The sequence below is a fragment of the Chionomys nivalis genome, chromosome 3 (genome assembly GCF_950005125.1).
Source record: "Chionomys nivalis chromosome 3, mChiNiv1.1, whole genome shotgun sequence".
Lineage (NCBI taxonomy): Eukaryota > Metazoa > Chordata > Mammalia > Rodentia > Cricetidae > Chionomys > Chionomys nivalis.
The window spans coordinates 36,385,298-36,407,213 of NC_080088.1; the positions used below are offsets into that span (position 1 = coordinate 36,385,298).

General features: G+C 35.0%; 1 protein-coding gene across 2 annotated transcripts in view; it reads left to right on the top strand.

Annotated features, from left to right (window-relative positions):
• Epha6 (EPH receptor A6) overlaps positions 1–21,916 on the top strand; it is an 879,442-nt gene that overhangs the window by 337,043 nt on the left and 520,483 nt on the right. For both annotated transcript variants that reach the window (XM_057763562.1, XM_057763563.1), the window contains 2 exons: positions 4,817–4,972; positions 16,485–16,820. In XM_057763562.1, coding sequence (XP_057619545.1) covers positions 4,817–4,972; positions 16,485–16,820 — 492 coding nt within the window. The remainder of the gene's footprint in view (positions 1–4,816; positions 4,973–16,484; positions 16,821–21,916) is intronic.

Below are 21,916 nucleotides of genomic sequence, written 5' to 3' on the forward strand. Positions count from 1 at the left end.
AGTGGTGTGCTGTTTGTGATAAATGACAAGAACTCCAAATCCTTTGCTGCAGTGAAAGCCAACAGTTGGTAGATGTTCAATCAGCTGAAGAAGAATATAAATGCTAACCTGGTATTTCAGAGTCTGTGCATTGCTAAACTTTATCCACAATGCAAAATAAAATATATATTTCTGGAGTTGTACACATGGAGCCTAAATCAAATGTATCATATGTTTAAATAATCATTAAAATGTTTAAAATATTCTTCCTCGCTTTTATTTGTACAGCATCAGACAGGGGGCCAGACTTGGGCACACAGAAGTCATTTTCCATTTTCTCCTGTACAAAGCATGGCACTACAGTTGTATCAACTGCAGCGACTTGGGAGAAAATTTGAGTTGGCAGAATGCAGAGGCAGGCATTCTGAGATTATTGCATGAGATCCGGATGTAGATTTTAAAAACAGATCTGTATGATTCTAGGTAGAAGCTGCAGTAGCTACAATAGTTGAAAGCAATGAGAATTTAAACTATAGGCCCATATCTAAACAGTTTCTTCTCTAAAAGACAAGCAAAAGAACAGAAGAAAACACATTATAAAATTTTAGCTTTCCAACAATATTTCATGGAGTATTGACATATGCAGGAAGATATTCATACCTGGGTTGCAGGCAATCGTCAAGCTGTTCTGCTTATTTTGTTCATTGGAAACAAGGAATACACACTGTATAAATAGCAAAACAGAATGTTATAGGTAAAGCAAAAAAAAAACATATGTTATAAGAAATCAGTTACAGAATTCTCAAGGTATAAGTCTGTTATTTCTTTTCAAACAGAACTACAACCAAAACATAAACCACTAACTGAATAGATACAGAGCATTCCTTCTGTTTTTACAATTATTGTAATAATAGAGCAAGTACTTATTAATTTATTATCTTGTTTAATTTTTTAGAAAATTTGTGAAAGCTAAGTATATAATTGAAATATACTGAAAACAGTAAATAGCATCAAGGTGGTGCTCATCTGTCTTGTGACTAACACCAAACCTTCAGATAACACAGTTTGTATCATTTATGACACAACCTGAAAGTATGTAGTCTTTGTAACTTCAGTGTATGCTATGGAGGAAAGCTGAGTGCCTAGAATAGCATTTTTTTCATTTTCTTTACTACCAAAATTATGTATATATACAAACACACACACATATACATATAACATACACATGAAATAGTGAAGAGGGACATATGCATGTACCTAAATAGACAGATGATCAAAATTGATGTGAACATTAATTTCAAATGAAAATTTTTATTTTATTATCTTATTTTTGTTTATTTTGTTATATTCTACTTTATTATCTTCTTAACTTTTTATTTACTTTTTATTTTTATTTATTTATTTTTATTTTTCCTTTCAAAAATTTACACTTCCTCCCCTCCTCCTATTCCCCTCCCGCTCCCCCTTCTCACCCTCCTCCCCCCCTCCCTCCTTAAAAGAGGGTTGGGAACCCTGCCCTGAGGGAAGTCCAAGGCTCTCCCCCCTACATCCAGGCCTAGGAAGCTGTGCAGCCAAATAGACTAGGGTCCCAAAACGCCAGTACATGCAGTAGAAACACGTCCCAGTGCCTTTATCAATGGCTTCTCGGTCAGTCTCCATTATCAACCTCATTCAGAGAGTCCAGTTTAATCACATGCTCATTTAGTCCTGGTCCAGCTGGATTTATGAGCTCCCATTAGAACAGGCACACTGTTTCAGGGGGCGGACCAACCCCTCGCGGTCCTTGCTCATCTTCTCCCTCCTCTGCTCTTTAACTGAACCTTGGGAGCTCAGTCCATTGTTCTGATGAGGGTCTCTGTCTCTATCTCCATCCGTCGCCTGACGAAGATTCTATGTTGATATTAGAGATAATCATCAGTGTGATAGTGGGGCAAGGACAGTTCAGGCACCCTCTCCTCTGCTGCCCAAGGACCTAGCTGGGGACATCCCCATGGACACCTGGGATCCCCTCTAGAGCCAAATCTATTGCCACCCCTAAAATGGCTCCCTTAATGTAGATATCTTCTTCCCTGCTCTTATATCTGTCCTTTCTCCATCTCCACCCTCCCACTCCCCCAAGCTCTCCCCAGTCTTTCCCTTCTCCCTTCTCTCCCCCTTCTTCCCTTCCCCCACCTTCACCCCCACCCCTATCCCAACCCCCATGCTCCCAACTTTTGCTCAGTAATCTTATTTTGAGAGTCTTATGTATGTCAGCCTGGACTTGCTGTGTCACAAAGAACAATCTGGAATTTCTGATCCTGTTGTCACCATGTCCTAAATACTGAGATTACAGACATACATTGGCATATGACTGGTTTATATGGTACCATGCATGGAAACCATAGTTTCCCATATGATAGTGAAAACAATCTACCAACTGAAATAGATTTAAGGCCTCAATTTCACTCCTTTTCTCCCCACCCGCACTCTATGGTTTATTTTGCTATTTTAGAGCAATGGTAAATATATTTTAAGATAGCCTGTTCATCTTACTTATCATGTAGTACTTCTAAAAGGAAAAGAAAAACTCTTTAAGCCTATGATAAGTAATGTCTTGAACACAGCATGCACTTAGTAGCCATACATGGCCCTCAGCAGAAAATTAATTAAGACAGCAGGATCTCACTGTCAGTTCAACTGAGGGTGTAGATTTAAGCACCTATTGGTGACAGGTAATGTGCCAACCTGCTCTTGTGAAACCTACCGACACAAAGCAAATATTTATCATAGGAAATGTGTTGAAATGGCAGTAGGGAACTGGATCTATGAGATGGCAAAAATAACTAGGAGTTAGTTTAGTGAATGGATTATGGTTTTATAATAAGAAAAGAGATTTGCCAACCCAGAGAAAGGCTTGCAGCAGACAACAAACAAACAAATAGAACCTGGGGATTGTATAGAAATATAAAAGTCCCCCGACAAGTCATTCTTCAGGTATCAAATACTCCTTGGGGATCTAAACATGCCTAGCTGATTTTTAGGCCCTGGAGATGAACTTTAGCCAATGATAAAGCATGCAGTCTAATGGGAGATGATTTTTAAAACTAAATGTGCCAAATGTCAGATGTTGTTAAATCACTTAGAGGCAAAGGAAAGAAGTGTGGAATTCCATGGCATGGTAAAGCAGGGCGTACAGTTTAGAAGAGGGATCCAGGAGGCCCTCAATGAGAAGGCAACATTTAAAGAAGCCTGGCTACACAAAGATAGTGAGCATAAAGGTATCAGGCTGCGGGATAGCAGGTGAAAAACACACTTTGGTGAGAGCAGTTTTGTATAACCATTTTAGAAGCGTAGTAGCACATTGACCTTCTAGAAGAGACGTTGTTGTGTAAATTTTAGTTACCAAAGAAAATAAAAAATAAGAATCTCTTACCAGACGTACATTAAGTTAAAAAAAAGTCTACCTTTATATTCTAAGTGGTATTTATAAAATTTGAATGGATGATAAACTTTGTAAAGCAAATTATTTCTCTGTGCCTTTAAAATAATATTTAAATATTTAAAATAAAGTGTGGATACTGAAAATACAAAAACCTCAATTACATAGGTATTTCTATATAAATTGACCTTTTAAGACTTTAAAATTTAATAGATAAAAAATTAACTTCTAAATAGGGTTAATTTTAAAAATAATTTTTGAAATGATATAAATTATCTTCTATATCAAATTATTTTAAGTTGTAAAATTAATTAAGCAGTTATTTATTTTATAAAATATAAATACTTAGATGAATGAGTATAATCTGAGATTTTATAGCAATGCTATAGATCAAGGAAAACAAAACACATTCTTTTCGAAGAATATTTCAGTTATGAAAGCGCCAGCAAATTAATTATATGTTATGTGTGCACTGTCAGGTATTCTTAACCGGTTATGTGTATAACACTAGTCTGTAAGCATTTCAAAGGATGGATTGCTGCTGGTATGTGCTTCCTGTTGAAACTGACAGTGATATGAGGTGTGTGTGTGTGTGTGTGTGTGTGTGTGTTCCTAAGGACTGACTAGAAGGTATCACACATGCCAAGAAGCATGCACATTGTTGACCATGAGCTACAATCAACTTTTTTTTGTTGTTGTCATTTTCACTGGAAGACTAGGGTTTTTTCTAAATTGCCAAGCTTGCCCTTGAACTACTTCTGTAGCTTAGATAGGCCTTGAATTTTCAGTCCTCTTGTGTTAACCACTAGGAGCTGGGATTAGAGACTTGCTTTAGCAGATTTACCATTTAGAATTAAGAATTTTATTACTGTGAATTACTCAATCATTTACCAAAAATATTATAAAGTTAAATCTTCCAAAAACAGTTTTATTATAGACAATAGAATACTTAACCACTCCCATAATTGTTGAAGATGTGTTTTAGTAAAAAAGTCAAGTCTTAAAATATTCCAAGTCTGAGCGTAAATGAATTTGAGATGCATTTTGAACTGTGTACCTTAATATTATTTAATACTATCTCTCCAAAAGACACAAAAACCCATCTCTTTTATGGCCAAATATGGGTATCCTCACATATACACTACCAAGAATTGTGTGTGGATGTGAAAACGGTTGTGTACACATTTGCATGAGTATGTGTTCTTTCCAAATTAGCTTAGCTAATTTTCTAACATTATAATTGTTCTAATAATTGAACAGTTAATTTTATTTATCAATATTAGCATTTATGTTGACTTTTCTGTGCATGTGTGAAATTGAATTCTGAGATACAAAGAATGTTTGATTTATAACATGTGAAAAAACAGAAGGACTTTGGTGATGATAGCTAAAAAGAAATTGTTTTTCCTTTCTACACAGCTTGCAGACCAGGGTTCTATAAAGCATTTGCTGGGAACACAAAATGTTCCAAATGCCCTCCACACAGCTCAACCTACGTGGAAGCAACTTCCGTCTGTCAGTGTGAAAAGGGTTACTTCAGGGCAGAAAAAGACCCACCTTCTATGGCATGTACTAGTAAGTCTACACATTTTGTTTTAGAAAATTCTGTTGCTAATCTTGTTGTCTGTGTTTTAAACTTTTAAACATAAGTACAACATCCTGCACTAGTAAAGGTGTCTTGGGTAAGAGGGAAAAGTTCCCCTCATCATAGTCCCTCTTCAAATAGGTGTTAAGAGTGGAAATGTTTCTTTTCAAAACTGCTACAGATCCTTGCCATCCAAATACTGACCTACTTTGAGGCACTGCAAATTTTCCCAAGCCAAAATTTGTCTTCAAGAAATTAAGAACAGATAAGTAAAACTCCTGCATTTTATTTAACCAAAGTAAGACATACTGTTAGAGAAATATGAAATTTGCCACTTGAGAGAGAGTCCAGAGGAAAATTCGTAATTGATTCTTTGTGACTAACCTGCAGACAAACTTGGGTTTCCTTGATCATTGACTTTAAAGGAGGGCATTTTTGAATTTGTACACATTCCCCCTCCTCCTCCACCTCTCTCTTTAGCAGCAAGATATTCAGATTAAATTTTAAAGTCATTTTAATGAATGTATGGAGAATTTTAAATTACTTGTTTCCTATTATTTAAGAATTGTGTAGTGTCTATACATTTTAAGAAGTGAAAATAATACCACTAAAATAGAAATGTAATGTCATTTTTAGTTTTAATATCTTTTGGGAATCATAAAGAAGATATTACAGATGAAGATGAAAGTTTACCCTTTTGGATGATAAATAGGTGCTGAAATGTTAAATTCAGAATTATTTACGCCATAGGAAAATGATGATAACATCTCATTTTTAGGTTTTCCTATGTTTAAAGCATCTCTTTTAAAAATTCATTATATTTCATCCTTTGAGAATTTGGTACATAAATATAATAGAATACTATCACTTTCTCCAATAGGACTATACATTTCCCTAACTTCCCTAAATGCTCTACAACCAACTTAATATTATCATTTTCTCTTTCTTCTTTCTTCTTTTCTTCCTTCCTTCCTTTCTTCCTTTCCTTATCTTGATAATACACTATGTTCAATTATTCTTGCTTACATGTACTTGGTTTAGGTCTCATCCTTTGGAAAGCTGGACAATTACCAATGGCCACAAATTCAAAGACAAATCAACCTTGTTTGGTGCAATGGGGTTTGTGATTTTGGCAGTATATAAATGCTTTGTATCAACTGTTATTTTTTTTTCTGAATGTGAATGTAATATATTCAAATTGTATCATTAGAGTGCTTCTAGCTCAGTTTTTCTCTCCAATAATGCAAATATTTGGTTGGGTCTACTATTCATGTTGAATTAATTCTTTATTATATTTAGATTTATGATACATATGCTCATGTGTTCAATATTCCTTCTCCCACTTAAAGTAACTATATCAGGAAAATTTATGAAAGATCCTCATTTCCACTTGCTTTGGAAACATCTTTGTACTGGTAGTCAAGTGAAGTGATTCACTTGATTCTGTTGCATACTTATTCTTGAAACTGTATGTGGCTTGTCCTAACATCCTGGTGCATGGAAGTCACCATGGCCAAGAAACTCGGGGAGGAAATGGATTTATTTCAACTTGTTAGGTGTAACTAATCATTGAGTGAAGTCAAGGCAGGAGTTCAAACTATATTTTTAAGCAAAAACCATGGAGTAGCGTTGTTTGCTGTCTTACTCCCGTGTCCATGCTTAGTCAACTTCCTTAAGTGGCTCAGGATCACCTTTACAGAGAATGGTGCCATTCATGGTAAGCTAGATCTTCCTTTGTCAATTAACAGTCAAAATAATTCCCTATAGACATGCTCAAAGGACAAGGTGAACTAAAAAATACCTCAGGTGAGGTGTTCTTATAGATGACTCTAGGCTATATCAAGTTGACAAAGTTAACTAGGGCATGACTATTGGTCTGAAACATTGGAAATCTCCATTTTGCCCTCTTAATCTACTATTTTATGTTATGACTCTGGCAGTTTTTTTTTCTTCCTCTGTTATTATATGTTGACTTTATTCATGTTTGACTGCCTGTCAATACATCCTTACTCTCTCCCATGTTTAGAACTGTCATCTATAGGTGAATAGTGTTGATAATTTTGTATAGTCTCTGTCTTGTGTTCTGAGGACCAAATTTGTCTAGCCTGAGGGCTAAGGGGTTAAGGAAACTGACCACCAGTAAACCCCACAGAGACCTCCCTACTCCGCTGACTGCATATATCCTGCTGCCTTTGCAAATGTCCTAATCCTCTGACCGCATATACTATACTGCCTTTACAAACTTCTTGGATTTCAAATATGTCAAGTCTTAGTAGCAGAATTTCCACCATTTGTAGCATTCTCTCCTTTAGACTTCTTAGGGGTGCTTACATTCCACTTTTGCAGGATCGAGTGTCAGTTCTTAGGACAGTTGTTTTCTGACCAGTCTTACATAAATGTCGCCTGTCCTACTTAACATATTTTTGTCATCATGTATTATGTTTTATGCACTATTTTGTTCTTTAAAATCCTTGCTTTATTTCTCTACCTTCTTCACTATTTACTGTCTTTTTATCACACAAGACTACAAGAGTCATGGGAACAAGATGCTTTTTGCAGACTGAAACCTCACAGCTCAGAATAGTACCTGGCGTACAGAAGGACCTTAATATTTGATGAACAGAGAAACTAATCAGTCCAAGCTTGACTTGCCAGATCCAGTTTTATTACTCTCGACCTTCACTTCCTCATCCATCCTTGCTCTGTTTTCCTTACCTTGATGAACCTTCATTTATCCATGCTTTCAAGACAGGAGCCCTAATTTCACTTTAAACCAAGAACATCCAAGGTCAACACTCATCTTTCTCCCTCCAATGTTAATTGTATCAAGATGTTTGAAACAGTCCTACTATACATTATTAAATTAAATTATTGAAATATTTTTCAATCAACTGTTAGTCAAAGGTAGTAAAAAAGAAACAAGTGAAATATGAAATGTTTTCTCTGATATATATTTCATGGGGGATCTGTAGAGACTACCCCATGGCATCATAAAAACAGTATAATTCTATGATCCTAGCACTTTTACATTGTTTTTTCTCGTGACTTTTAATCATCAGGACATTGCTTCTTTAGAATAACTAAACAGGTGCTGCAGGATTTACCCATTTAATTTGCATTGCGTACTTATAAAGGATTCAACTGAATGCAAAGCACGCATGTGCACACCTCTACAGCACACCAGTAAATATGCTGTTTGTATTGTGATTGCCTGAACATGTAATCAAATACCCTACTAGTAAAACAGTTTCTGGCAACTTCATTCTTAATACACAAGAAAATATCATGTCTTTGTATTTGATATACAATGACAGTGATTGGGAAGGAAGCATAAAACTCCAATTTACTTTTTCTCTAAAGTGAACACTGTGAAGTATGGTTTCATTATTGCTGGAATAATTGGCCATTTCAGAGAGTCATTATTCTCTCATTCTTATTTTGAGCAGAATAAATGCTTCTTGCAGTACAGCAGGTGGATTCTTTCCTTTCAGCCACTCTAACATTTCCTGAATGGATGCAGGGGCCTCTCAATCAGATCCCTCTGCTCTGCTTGCCTACTCCTTTCTAAGCCTTCTTTTTATTGTTTCCTAATACTCTTTCCCAGAAACTCAAGTTCTTGGGTCTTGACTGTTCACATCACAAAATAAAGCACAAAAGCAAAGGTGATGGTTGAGGTGACTCACTCTCAACAATGTTGCAGCCACAATTTTGCAAAAGTAGGAAAGGAAGAATGAAACCAAAACGTTTTTATTATCTCTAGTAGGCTTCATCTTATACTGTATCTGTTTTGTTATACAATGCATCTCTAAATAGGTACTAAGTATATTGAAATACTGTAATTTCAGAAATTAACATGGCCCTATGCTAAGCAATAGGTACCTGCATTAAGCAATCCCAGCTTCACCAGTAAACCAGATGTCATCTGAGTTTCACCAAATCTTCTAGCCTCAGTCACCTTAATAGATATTTCAGCAGAGTTTCATTCACTAAGTTATCTGCAAAATCTATCTTTATTGGAAGAATTACTAAGAGGAAAGTCTACTGATGATGGAGGAACAGTAAAAACCTGTTACTACTGTGAATTTCTTCATGGCCTCTGCAATGAGACATGGAAAAAATGTCCCCCTTAATATTATCAAATTGCACATAGGACACTAATGATCCAAAAGCACCCATAGTTTCAAATAAAACATTCATAATTATTCCATTATATTATATGTTTTCCAGAAGATTTATTAATCTTTGTTAATTAGTCATTAATCATTTAATCATTAATCTATTTTGTTTGAATCTACTCATGCACTGTTTTACTTTGGTCTGCCAAGTTATGGTAAATTAATCCATCTGTATTATTGTCTTCCAATTTTAATGGATCCTATTTTAAAGTAATTGAATCAAGTAAGAAAAGGGCTCAGTGTAAGTGTACATTTTTCTTTCACGGTAATAGGTAAATTGTTTAACACCAAAGACCTAAGAACAACCCACTTTCTAGTTTATATTTTTCCATTTATTTCTGATGTGAGCAGTTATAATACATTTCTACAATTCATTTTTGTAGCATTACCAATGATTACATGAAATAAGTCATTTAAAATACTAAGGACACTCTTTAGATTTAGGTGCATTTTTAATGCATATATGAGAGGTTTAATAGTGATCAGTTCTTCTAGAGGAATGCAGAGTTGTCACAAAGGAGATAACATCTAAAAGAGTAGAATTCTCTGTAATGCAGAAAGTAAAAACAATCAATAAACACAGAGGCATTCTTGGTGACATTATTTCTGGAAAGACGTGAGCAAACATTCATTCAACACTGATAGGGTAATGATCACAGGCCATAGCCAGAAGTCCACCAAATACCAAAGTCCAATTTGATGAATCAGTGTATTATTTAGAGGTTACTTATAGAAATGTGGGTGATGGGTACTAAAAGAAGTAAGAATGACTCAAATGCAGATGCTACATATAAAGTCCACCCTAGCTAAGGCAACAGCTCATGAAAACTGAAAACCTAGACCTAAATACATAACACACAGCGAGCTCAACAGGCCAGAATCTCTCTTCTAGGGAACTCATTTGATCTGAGCTTCTTCCAGGTTGCTCACTGGATTCTGTCTCTACAACAGTCCTTATTCTTTATATAATTTTGAAGAGATACGACCCCAGGGTATGTTGTCATTTTAGGGACTTCCTGAGGCTTTTTGTTGTTTACTTCCTGAGTCAGTAGGAACCTCTCCCAGGAATTTCCAGAGTCTTTCAAATGTACTGTGTCTTAAAAAGTGTTGAGAAAAAATGTTGACCAATAGGGTGCAACAAAAAGGAAGAAAATATTAAAGAATAGAATATGGCCCGGTTATGAACACTTATAGACAAAGTATGAAACCTTAGATTTCGTTCCACAAATGATACTTGGTCTATTCATTTATATTCTTTATTATAAATCTTTAAAAATAATTTACAGTCTAAAATATTATTTCAATTCTTCAAACATAGTACTATGAAAATATTAATGAAAACCTATTCTTTTTAGAAATAATATTAGTTACTTAAGTTAAATATGAGAATAATAAAGAAAAGAAGGCAATTTGTCTTACTATGAAGGATGCAAAAAAGTACTCAATGTTCTGAGTGTACATAGAAGTTTCTGTCCCACCCAGTCCTACAACTGTTTAATAGCAAAGAAATACACAGAGGCTTACATTAATTATAAATGGTTTGGCCTATTGTTCTGGCTTATTACTAACTACCTCATACAACTAAATTAACCCATAATTCTTATCTATGTTTAGCCACATGGTTTGGTACCTTTTCTTAGTAACACATTCTCATTTTGCTTCCCTGTCTTCTGGATAATAATTGCGTCTCTGCCTTTCCTCTTCCTGGAATTCTCTTGTCTGGTTGACCCGCTTGTAATTCTTGCCTGGCTACTGACCAATTAACTTTTTTTATTAATCCAATATGAGTGACTAATCTTTACAGAGTACAATAGAAATATTCCACACCATCTGAGAATCATTTACTTTGATAATATATATTTTTATTCATTTCCATTATAGGGTTGGTCAATTAATTTTTGTAAGAGGATTCTCCTGTAGAGACCATCAAGAATTGCTAATTTGTGTGTTCTAGCTTTTTGAGTTACAGTAAGTTAAAGAAAATAACTACATACAATGCTTTCTAATTCTTCCTTGCCAGATAACTATCTATGTGTAGACTGTAATGTGGTAAAGTTACAGCAAACATAAAAAGGCTCCCCCTAATATGCCATTCCTGACTGACTCTCACATAACTGTTGCACTTTCTTATATTAATTGATGTGTTGTTGTTATTTTTCAAACAAATTGTTGTAGTTCTTTCCTTGTTCAAGGTTGAAATCACAGGCTTTTTTTTTTTGCCTCCATCCATTTCCAAATACATAAATATTTAATGCAGAATTTGAAAGTGAAATAAAAACAGTGGCCTGAAATCCAATATTCTCTCAATAGATGTCCTTGTTAAATATACTTTAAAAGATTTAGACTTATCATTGAATTAACAATGCAACTGTCTATAAAAGCCAAAATCAATATTGAGAGATGACAATATGACTTCTAGAGTTTTAGCATAAGCCTGTATAGAGATTTGAGAACTGAGGATATTATTAACAACTAAAGTTGCACTTTTTGGCTGACCTGATAATTTACCTTCATTTAATTGAAATAACAGTGAGAACACATTTACCAAAATATTTATTTAATCATTTCTAGAACATCAAATGGGTTTTTAATGTTAATTCAATATAGATTAACATTGAAATATTAATCTATCATTTTTAACATAATCTACATGGAAATTTTGCTTGATGCTAGGAATTAGTATTACTGTATACCTTGGATATAATAAAATAAATAGGGTAGCAACTTAAGTACTAGAAAATGGAGAAAAGATACCCTGGATCATGGTGTCATAAATTGCAGTCTCTATTCCCATATTTCTATCTCTGTAGGTCATCATCAGGACAGATCATCATCAAGGCAAAACATCAAAGTGGGAAGGGTGTTGGAAGCAAGTGCTCACCTCATGCCAGCAAGGACCCAGGGAAAGCAATAAAAGGACCAAACTTTGAATATCCCCTTCAAGGACACACCCATATTGACCTATTTCTTCCACTTAAGTTTCAAGTAATGAGTTTGGCACCATAGCATTCAGCACATGACTTTAGATTTCAGATATAAACCATAATATTTTGCTCTAATTTTCTTTACTATTAACAACCAAATAGTAACCAGATTGTGGCAGTGCCCACCTTTAATGCCTGTACTCTGGAGGCAAAGACAGGCAGATTTCTGTGAGTTCAAAGCCAGTCTGGTCTACAAGAGTTAGTGCCAGGACTAGCTCCAAAGCAACACTGAGAAACCTTGTCTCAAAAAAACCAACTAACCAAACAAAAAACAACAACCCAAAAATATAAAAATTTAATCCATCTTTAGCAGTATGTATGATAATTTAGATAGATATTTTCAAAAGAAAACTTTTTCAGAATTAACATATTATAATAAAAATGGAAATGAAACATCACACAAAAGTTGAAATATAATCCTTAAACTGGCTTTCCTTCTCAGTCAGTCTTTATACTAGGGGATCTCAACCTGTGGCCTGTGATCTCTTTAGGAGTCAAATGGCCGTTTTACAGGTGTCATCCAAAAGCATCAAATAACACAGACATTTACATTATGATTCATAATAATAGCAAAATTACAGTTATGAAGCAGCAAAGAAAATAATCCATGAATGGGGTTACCACAACACGAGGAACATGCAGTTGTATTAATACAGTTGTATTAAAGGGTCATAGCAATAGGAAGGTTGAGAACCATTGATTTAAACCATTCCATAGAATTCTCGTATTTCTGCAAATGTTTCTTAGATTATAAGACTCAATGAACCAATGTTGAGGAAATGCTGGAGTCAACACAGCAAAACAAATTGTATTACTTTTGATCAAGTGGCAATGGGCCAGAAGACTCTCATTTGAACACTGAATTTGGTTTTATTTGATATCATCTGGGATTTCATATATTGCACAGAGATATTTTGAAAGACACAGCCACACATAAAACAATTTTCATTTAAGAGAATAAACCATAATAAAACAAAAAGCTATCACATACCCAGACTCTGTGGAATAAGAGGAAGCAACGTCTGTGGAACCTGATGCTTTCTGGGGAAGAGGAAAAAAATAAACGGCTGTCCTGGGTCTCTGGCAATTTGCTTGAACATTGGGATTTTATATTCGTTCAAAGTAAAGAGAAAATCCAAATTGAGGCAAAAGATGTTTATGGGTAGAGAACCTATTTGAAAATAATATTACTAGTAGAAAGTGTAGCAAAAACTGAAGCTCATTTTATTGTAAGCTTTTTACATCATGGATCTGATAAATGCTGCTACAGATCAGAATAATTGAGCTCTCATTATAAAGTCAGTCTGGAGGGCAAGGATAAGAATTGTCTTCTATTCAATATGAGTTATTTGTTTTCCCAAAGGAAAAAAATCATCATAAGGAAATCCCTAAGAGTTTTCAATACAAACATCTCTAAATGCATTTTTGCTGCCACGTTATGTTTTCAGGGTGTCATATAAGCTTTGTGTAATTTATAAATGATAAAAAAAACAATCAGGCCACATTCAGAAAAGCCCAGTGACACATAATTTATTTGAATCTGAGGATTAGAATTAATTGTTTCTCTTGGTTCCAAGTTTTAAATCTTAGTAAATGATTCAGTACATGTCATTACAGCTTAATATTTGCATGAAATCACAGTTTAGCCGGCATAATTTAACAGCAATTAAAAAGCTATTTAATCACCATGCAAATTGGTGTGAGGGCCCTTGAGTAAGAAGTGTGCCTCTATTTTTTAAGTTTTTAACATATGTCCAAGCAGACAGTTATATACTTGTGGACACCCATAACATAATTGGTAGTGTTTCCTAGTTGTGGAGGTATGTGTGAATAATAATTCACGGTTATTAATTATAAATAAGAGAAAAATCATCAATATAAATGTGTCACTGTAAGGCATTATTAGAAAAATGAATTTTTATCCCCAAAGCATAAATTTAGGAGGAAGATAAAACACACATTTGATCCTGTGTTTCTCCATATTTTCCTGTCTAAAGGCAGGAAGCCCAATGATACATGAAATGACATAAAATAAAAACTTAACAACCTTTAATAAAAATTCCCATCACATATCTAGGACTAGTGTTAGGTAATAGAAATACGGGTTTCTGGAAAATCCTGCCTATATGTGACTGACATCAGAACAGCACAAGAGGAAAAAGCAGCCAGACAACACTTCTTAGTATCACACATAGATTTATGTATTCTGCTTGTTAACAGTACATAGGAGATTGTATTGCCATGCCTGCCTTATCAACCCATGCACTATGCTTTCCATTGATGTGCATTTAAAGCATATCTCTTTCATGCTTTAAAATCTTCAAGTCTAGCTGGGAAGATGGCTCACTATATAAAAAGGTCCTTTTTGTGAGGGCCTGAGTTCAAATCTATAGAACCCACATAGAAGTGGAAATGCATAGAGGAAGCTTTTATAATCCTAGCTCCCCTAAAGAGAAAGGAAGCAGACAGGGAAAATACTGAAAAGCTCGTGAGTTATACCCAGCTGAAAAACAATCGAAAAGATCAAGTCTCAAAGAGATAGAAGGTAAAAACTGATACTCAAGGTTAGCTTCTGACCTCCATGTGAATTCTGTGGCGTTTCCTTCATACAAACACACACACACACTTGTACTATGCCTGCACACACACACACATGCATGCCTGCACACGCATGCATGCATACACACACACACCTACACAGTTACTTCTGTAGGACACTCGAAAATTTCTAGCTGTTATAGGTAGTGAAACTATCCTAAGTTATTTATGGTGCCCCTTGCTAGTCCTTACAATTCAATTCATGGATCCTTTATGGATCTGGTTTTCAATCCAGCTGTATCCCCGTCTGTTCCATGACTTTCAAAATTTTTTACTACAACAGCACACTTTTGACCCCTAATACTCCTCCCATAATCTGACCAGGTTTCTTATCACTTACAATGCTTTCTTTTGTTGCTACCAAGTATTTAAGTTCCTTCTGATAGTTTTTACCTTAATTCCTGCCTGTTAACATTCTAAAATTTTAATTACTATTATTTGAATCGGTTAATCTAAGTGATTTTCTTGCTTTTTTACTAAACATTAGCTGCAGTGAAGCAGAAATTATGTCTATCACATCTATCATAATATCTGTCACATAGTAGTCACTAAATAAAGTATTAATTTAATGAACAAATGACGATAACTTTATATTAAAAAGATGTGTAAATCACGATTTCAATTTCTGTCCTAAGAGGATATTGCAGAATCCCCACCTACTGAGCAGTTCTTATTGACAAAAGAAATTTGAAGAACTATTCTGGATTTCTTAAAACTGATCTTCTAAGTTGTGACACAGTGTTGGTTGTTCTAGCACTTGTATAAAATGTTATTTTTCAACTTTGTCTTATAAACAATATTCTCACAGTACATAGATTCCATGGTATTAAAACAGCCCTTAGCACAGAGTTTGGCACCGATGAGACCCTCAGCTAATAACTGCTCAATTAATGGAGAGAAACTGAGATTGGAAGGACTCACCTGAGCATAAAGATGATTGGCGTACAAGATGACTAGTAATGGAAAGCCGTTGAGTACTATGTGAGTTGTGATATCCATATAAAACTAGAATGTGTCCTTGATGAAAATTAAGGGCGGCTTGGCTGAGCCTTCTTTAGGGACATTTTCACAGTTAAGATCTAGGTTACTAGTGTTTAGTGAACATTATCTAAATAAAAATATAGTGGTTTGACCTATGTCATGATACACGTATGGCTTCAACTCTTTCAAGGAAAGAGTTTTTTGCTGTCTCTGATTTCCATTTGCTTTCATTTCTAAATAATTTGACCACCCTAAATTTAAGATACTTTTTCTCAATTTTGGAAAATAGATTCTATGAATTTGGCAAAGAAAATGATGGCTGTTTTGTCTACAATAATGACAGTATTAGGACTGAAGGAAAGAACACAGTATGATGAGTATACATACCCCAGTTAGTTTCAAATTGTAAAAATGATAATATAATTAATGAGGCTATAAGCATGATCATCTCATAATTTATAATTTCTGTCCATTAAATATTTTACAGCAAATAAACCTTAAAAGTATACTTTGGAGATACATGGACTTTGATATTAAATGTTGGAATTTGAATATTCAAAGATTAAAAATATGCTGTATTCACTCTTACAGACTTTCTCTTTTAACGTCATCAGATATTTATACAATTTCTTATAGTTCCTGTAAGAAAATGACCTCCAACCATTGTTAAATATCAGCAGCATGTATTCATGAAGATTTCAATGTATTACCACCATTCCTTGTTCTATACATGTACATTTTGTTTTCTCATTGCTTTTTTCCAGGGCCACCCTCAGCTCCTAGAAATGTGGCCTTTAACATCAATGAGACAGCCCTGATTTTGGAATGGAGCCCACCTAGTGACACAGGAGGGAGGAAGGATCTCACATACAGTGTAATCTGTAAGAAGTGTGGCTTAGACAATAGCCAGTGTGAAGACTGTGGTGGAGGACTCCGCTTCATCCCACGACACACGGGACTGATCAACAATTCCGTGATTGTACTTGACTTCGTGTCTCATGTCAATTACACCTTTGAAATAGAAGCCATGAATGGAGTTTCTGAGCTGAGCATTTCTCCCAAGCCGTTCACCGCTATTACAGTGACCACTGATCAAGATGGTAAGTCCCTTTGCTGGCCTCTCAAACTGTTTTCCAGTTTTTATTATGCTTAATGTCTCTGTCAGGCTTGTTTTCAGTTTAGTTGCAATGTTCACACAATACACTACATTCCTTTTCAAGGTGAAGAAAGAGATTTGTTATATCTTAAGCAGTACGACCAGATAAGATAAAATGCCTCTCGGTAATGGCTATTTGTCTTTTTAATATAGTCAAATACCAATATTTCTTAATAAGTGTGTACTTAATTTTGACAATGAAAGCTGGCTATATAAAATGTTGCTAAATACACTGAGTTTTGATTGGTCCACTTTTGCCGCCATCCTTTTTAAATGTCAAATAAAACAAATAATACCATTATTTTAATTATAATTAATGCTTATTTTAAAAACATTTCAGCTAATATTTTTAATTGTATCCATCTTTACTAATGGTAATTTCCATAAACAATCATGGTATTTCATGAAGAACATGGACCAACAATCACTAATGGTATACAAGAACTTCCAAACTCCCTTCTTGTGTAGACTACCAAAATCAGAAAACCACTGTAAAATCAGATTAATTCTTCAGTAAATGCTTTGAAAAGGAGGAGGAGGTCAGAGTTAGGGGTAACATTTCACATTGACTTTGTTGTTTAACAATTTTACACAAGCCAACCCTAACTTTCAGGAAATTAGATAAAAACGGCATAATTATCAATCTGAAAATCACAGTCTTTTATAAAAGGAATTGTCACTCTAGGACACTCAATGTTGTCTCTACAAAGTCTAGATTGTCCAATAGACTCAATAGACTAGCAAAACCAATTTGGGGGGTCAGGTTCCAGCAGGTCCCTGGTTTTAATGGAGTTAAGTCCATGTTGATGATACAGGAGGAGGAGGATATAAAAATGAATGTAGAGTTTTTCCACAGCACAAGGCATTTTGTGTCATGGGGGCTACATATTTCAACACCAGGTTGTCTACTAAGAGCCAACAATATCCTTCAAAATTATCAGAGAAAGACATTTTCTGTCATTAATCCAGCTTGGGAGACATTTTGTTAGTGACACACGACCCGGCACCCCCAAAAAGCAATGAAGTGTTCTGTGTGCTAACAACATAGCTTTGAGAAAAGTAAAACAAAATTCTTCATTTTTATAAAAATTGATATAAAATAGTATTTCAAGCTGAACAGTCACCAGAAGTTCACAGATATAAAAATACAATATTTCACTTGGCATCTCCAGCATCTTCAGCTTTCAGTGCCTTGTCTGTTCCCATGTCTCTGTTCTGGTCTGTTCTCTGTTTTCTACAGGATTATGCACATCCTTACCAGTATCAGCTTTCCTCTTCTTCCCCTTGTTTACCATCTCTCCCTTCTTCACAGGCACCATTTTAGGCTTTGGTGGAGCAGGTTTTGCATACAGCCTTGCAGATATCTTCTCTGTGGCTCATCCTTCAGCATGGCTTTATCTCTATTAACATCCAGTTCAGCCTTTCATTGGGACACACCAGCGGTAGAGGATGCTGATTTGATCCATCCAGGGGTCTTTCTCACTGCTTCTTCATACTGTTCCCTGCTTACATGTTTAACCATGAAACTATACCCCTTTGAAGAAACACAGTCACACAAACAGAGGTAAGCACACACACACATGCAGGCATGTATGCACACATTGAAATGAGGTTATGCAAAGTACTTAAACTGACATAAATGTGATAAATTTAATTAAGTGCACCCATTATTTCACTACAGAGTTTCATTCTGATGCAACCAGACAAAAACAATTGTGCCTTTTTGCATCTTTAATTTCTCTCCAACATACTTATATTACATAAAGTGATAAAGAAAATATACAAAGATTTAAAATATCTTCTAAGAAGCAATTAGAAAATTTATGGATATATAACAGACAATAATAGAAAATATCAATAAACACATATAATACAAATTTATAAAAATAAAACTAAATTTGTACACTTTGTTAGTTTCTATACCAGTTGTAACAAACACTATGAACTCTATGACTTACAGAAGAGATTTCTTTTTCATGGTGATATAGATTAGAAGTTATCAAAAGGACTGATTCCACCTTGAGATGGTTTGCTAGGTCTTCAAATGTACAACTTCTCCCATGTCTCTACATTTTCTTTCCTCTTTATCTAGTCTCCTAAAAGTCTCTTCGTGTATGGGCATTAGTCATTTAATTATCATCATCCATGTGATCTCACATTTCCTTAATAACTATTCAAAGACTTGTTGCCAAATATATCATATCACGGAGGATGTAAAAATAGTTCTATGGTTAATAGCACCTGATGCTTTTCCAGAGAATACCAGCTCAGTTTTCATCACCGATGTTAGCATGCTGACAACTCTCTGTAGCTCTAGTTCCGGGGGGTCCAGTGCTTTCTTCTGTCCTCCAAGGGTACTTTTACATACACGGCATGCACTTATGAAAACATGCACATCATAGAAAAAGACAAGATCTCCTGAGTAAACTGGGAGCATGGGGACCTTGGAGAGGGTTGAAGGGGAGGGACGAAGTAGGGAGAAAAATGTAGAGCTCAATTAAAAAAAAATGAAAAAAATCTTAAAAAAGAGGACTAAATCTGATTGTATTGGAGTGCTAGTCAATATTAAATAGATTCAAACTATCAATACATATATCTTAGATGGCCCTCATGATGCTGATTTTATAAGGCAAGTCAAAAGGATGCATACCATATGATTCCATTTGTATAACATTTTTGAAATAAAAAAATACAGAATTGGAGAAAAATAGAGTAATATACTTTGGAAGAGTGATGTGGTGTGGGTAGGGTAGCAAGAAAAGACCCTATGATCATCCTGAAAACAATCTGTCTTTATACTATATAACAAGACGCTATAGATGTGATAAATTACACCCTCCCACACACACACACACATACACACACACACTGTGAATGTACCAAATGTCAACTCGTTTTTTTTGTTGTACTTTACTTATGCAAGTAGTTAACATGGGAAGGAGTTGAGCAAAGGACAAATTGGACCTTTCAGTCCAGCGAGTTTGGTAATTTTTAGTGACCCTCATAATTACTTAAAAATGCCAAGTAAAAATTCTTATACCTATGAACATGCCATAATAAAAGTTATACTACACGTATATGAGACAGATGAAAAATTAAATAATGTGAAATATACATAAATCCTCTTGCTGATAAACTTCAAATTTGCCTTCAATCAATAAAGTCAAATGAAATATTTTGTTGTGCAAATCTTTATATTTGCATTAGATTATTTCAAAGGATACTACTGCTATAACCTAACAACATAACCCAATACATTCTTGATTGTATAGTAGAATTCAAACAGTTATGGTATTTTAAATATATTTATAAACATGTTTGCATGATTTCCTTCATACATACATCAGACTTTTATTTTAATTGCAAAAAGCTCATTGAATATACTTCTCCATCACAAAGAAAATAATATAATGTTTTATACCTTTTATATTTTTAATTAATTAATTTTACTTCCCTGACACAGTTTCCCCTCCCTTCTCTCTTGTCAGTCTCATCCCTCCATCACCACTGTGTTTGCATCCCCCAAACTCCTTCACTCCTTCTCCATTTCTGTTTAGAAAAGGGCAGGTCTCTCATGAGTAACAAAAAAATCATGGTATGTCAAGTTGCCTTAAGACTAAGCAACTCTTCATATATTAAGGTTAGGCAAGGAGACCCAATACAAGGAAGAGGATCTCAAAATCCTGTAAAAGAGTAGGAGAGAGCTCCTCTTCCCCGAGCTAGTAGTCTCACAAGAGGGCCAAGCTATATAACTATAACATATATCCCAAGTGCCTAGGTCAGTCCCACGTAGGCTGCCTGGTTTTTGGTTCAGTTTCTGTGAGCCCTACTGAGCCCAGGATATATGATTCTGTGGGTTTTCTTGTGGTTTTCTTGACCCCTCTGATTCCTACAATCTTTTGTCCTCTCTTTTGTAAAATTACTAAAACTCCCCCTAATGTTTGTCTGTGGGTCTGCGTCTGTTTCCATCCATTACTGAATGAAGCCTCTCTGATGACAATTGGGCTAGGCACCCATTTCAGACTATGTATGTGCTATTGCCAGAAGTATAAACTGGGGTCTTCCAAATTCAATGTAATTCCCATCAAAATCCCAACACATCTTTACAGATCATGAAAGACCAGTACTCCGTATAGAAAAACAAAAAACCCAGGTAGCTAAAACAACCCTATACAATCAAAAAACTTCTGAAGGCATCACAAGCCCTGATTTTAAGCTCTATTACAGAAATATAGTAATAGAAAAGCATGGTATTGGCATACAAACAAAAATGTGGATCAATGGACTCAAATTGAAGACGTAAATGTAAATTCACATACCGATAGACACCTTTTATTTTTTCAAATATTCCCAAATTATACATTATAATAGAGAAAAGCATCTTCAACAAATGGTGACGGTCTAACTGGATGTCAATATGTAGAAGAATCCAGCTCTATATATATCTATCACCTTGCACAAAACCCAATTCCAATTGGATAAAAGACCTCAACATAAATCCAGATACACAGAACCTGATAGACCAGAAAGTGGGAAATAATCTTGAGTACATTGGCACTGGAGACAACTTCCTGAACAAAATATAAATATCATAGACAGTAAAATAAACAGTTAATAAATGGGACCTTATGAAATTGAAAAGTTTCTGTAAGGCGAAGTACACCATTAGTAGGACAAAATGACAGCCTACAGATTGGGAAAAGTTCTTCACCAACCCCACTTCTGTAAATGGACTAATTACCAAAATATGTATAGAATTCAAAAACTAGACAACAAAATACCAAATAATCCAATTAAAAATGAGGTACAGATCTAAACAGAATTTTTAGTAGAAGAATCTCAAATAGCTGAAAAACAGTTAAACAGATGTTCAGCATCCTTAGCCATCGGGTAAATTCAAATCAAAATGACTCTTGAGATTCCATCTTACTCATGTTCAGAATGGCTAAGATTAAAAACCACAAGCAACAGATCATGCTGGTGCTGATGCATGTGGAGCAAGGGAAACACTCTCCACTGCTCTTGGGTGTGCAAACTTGT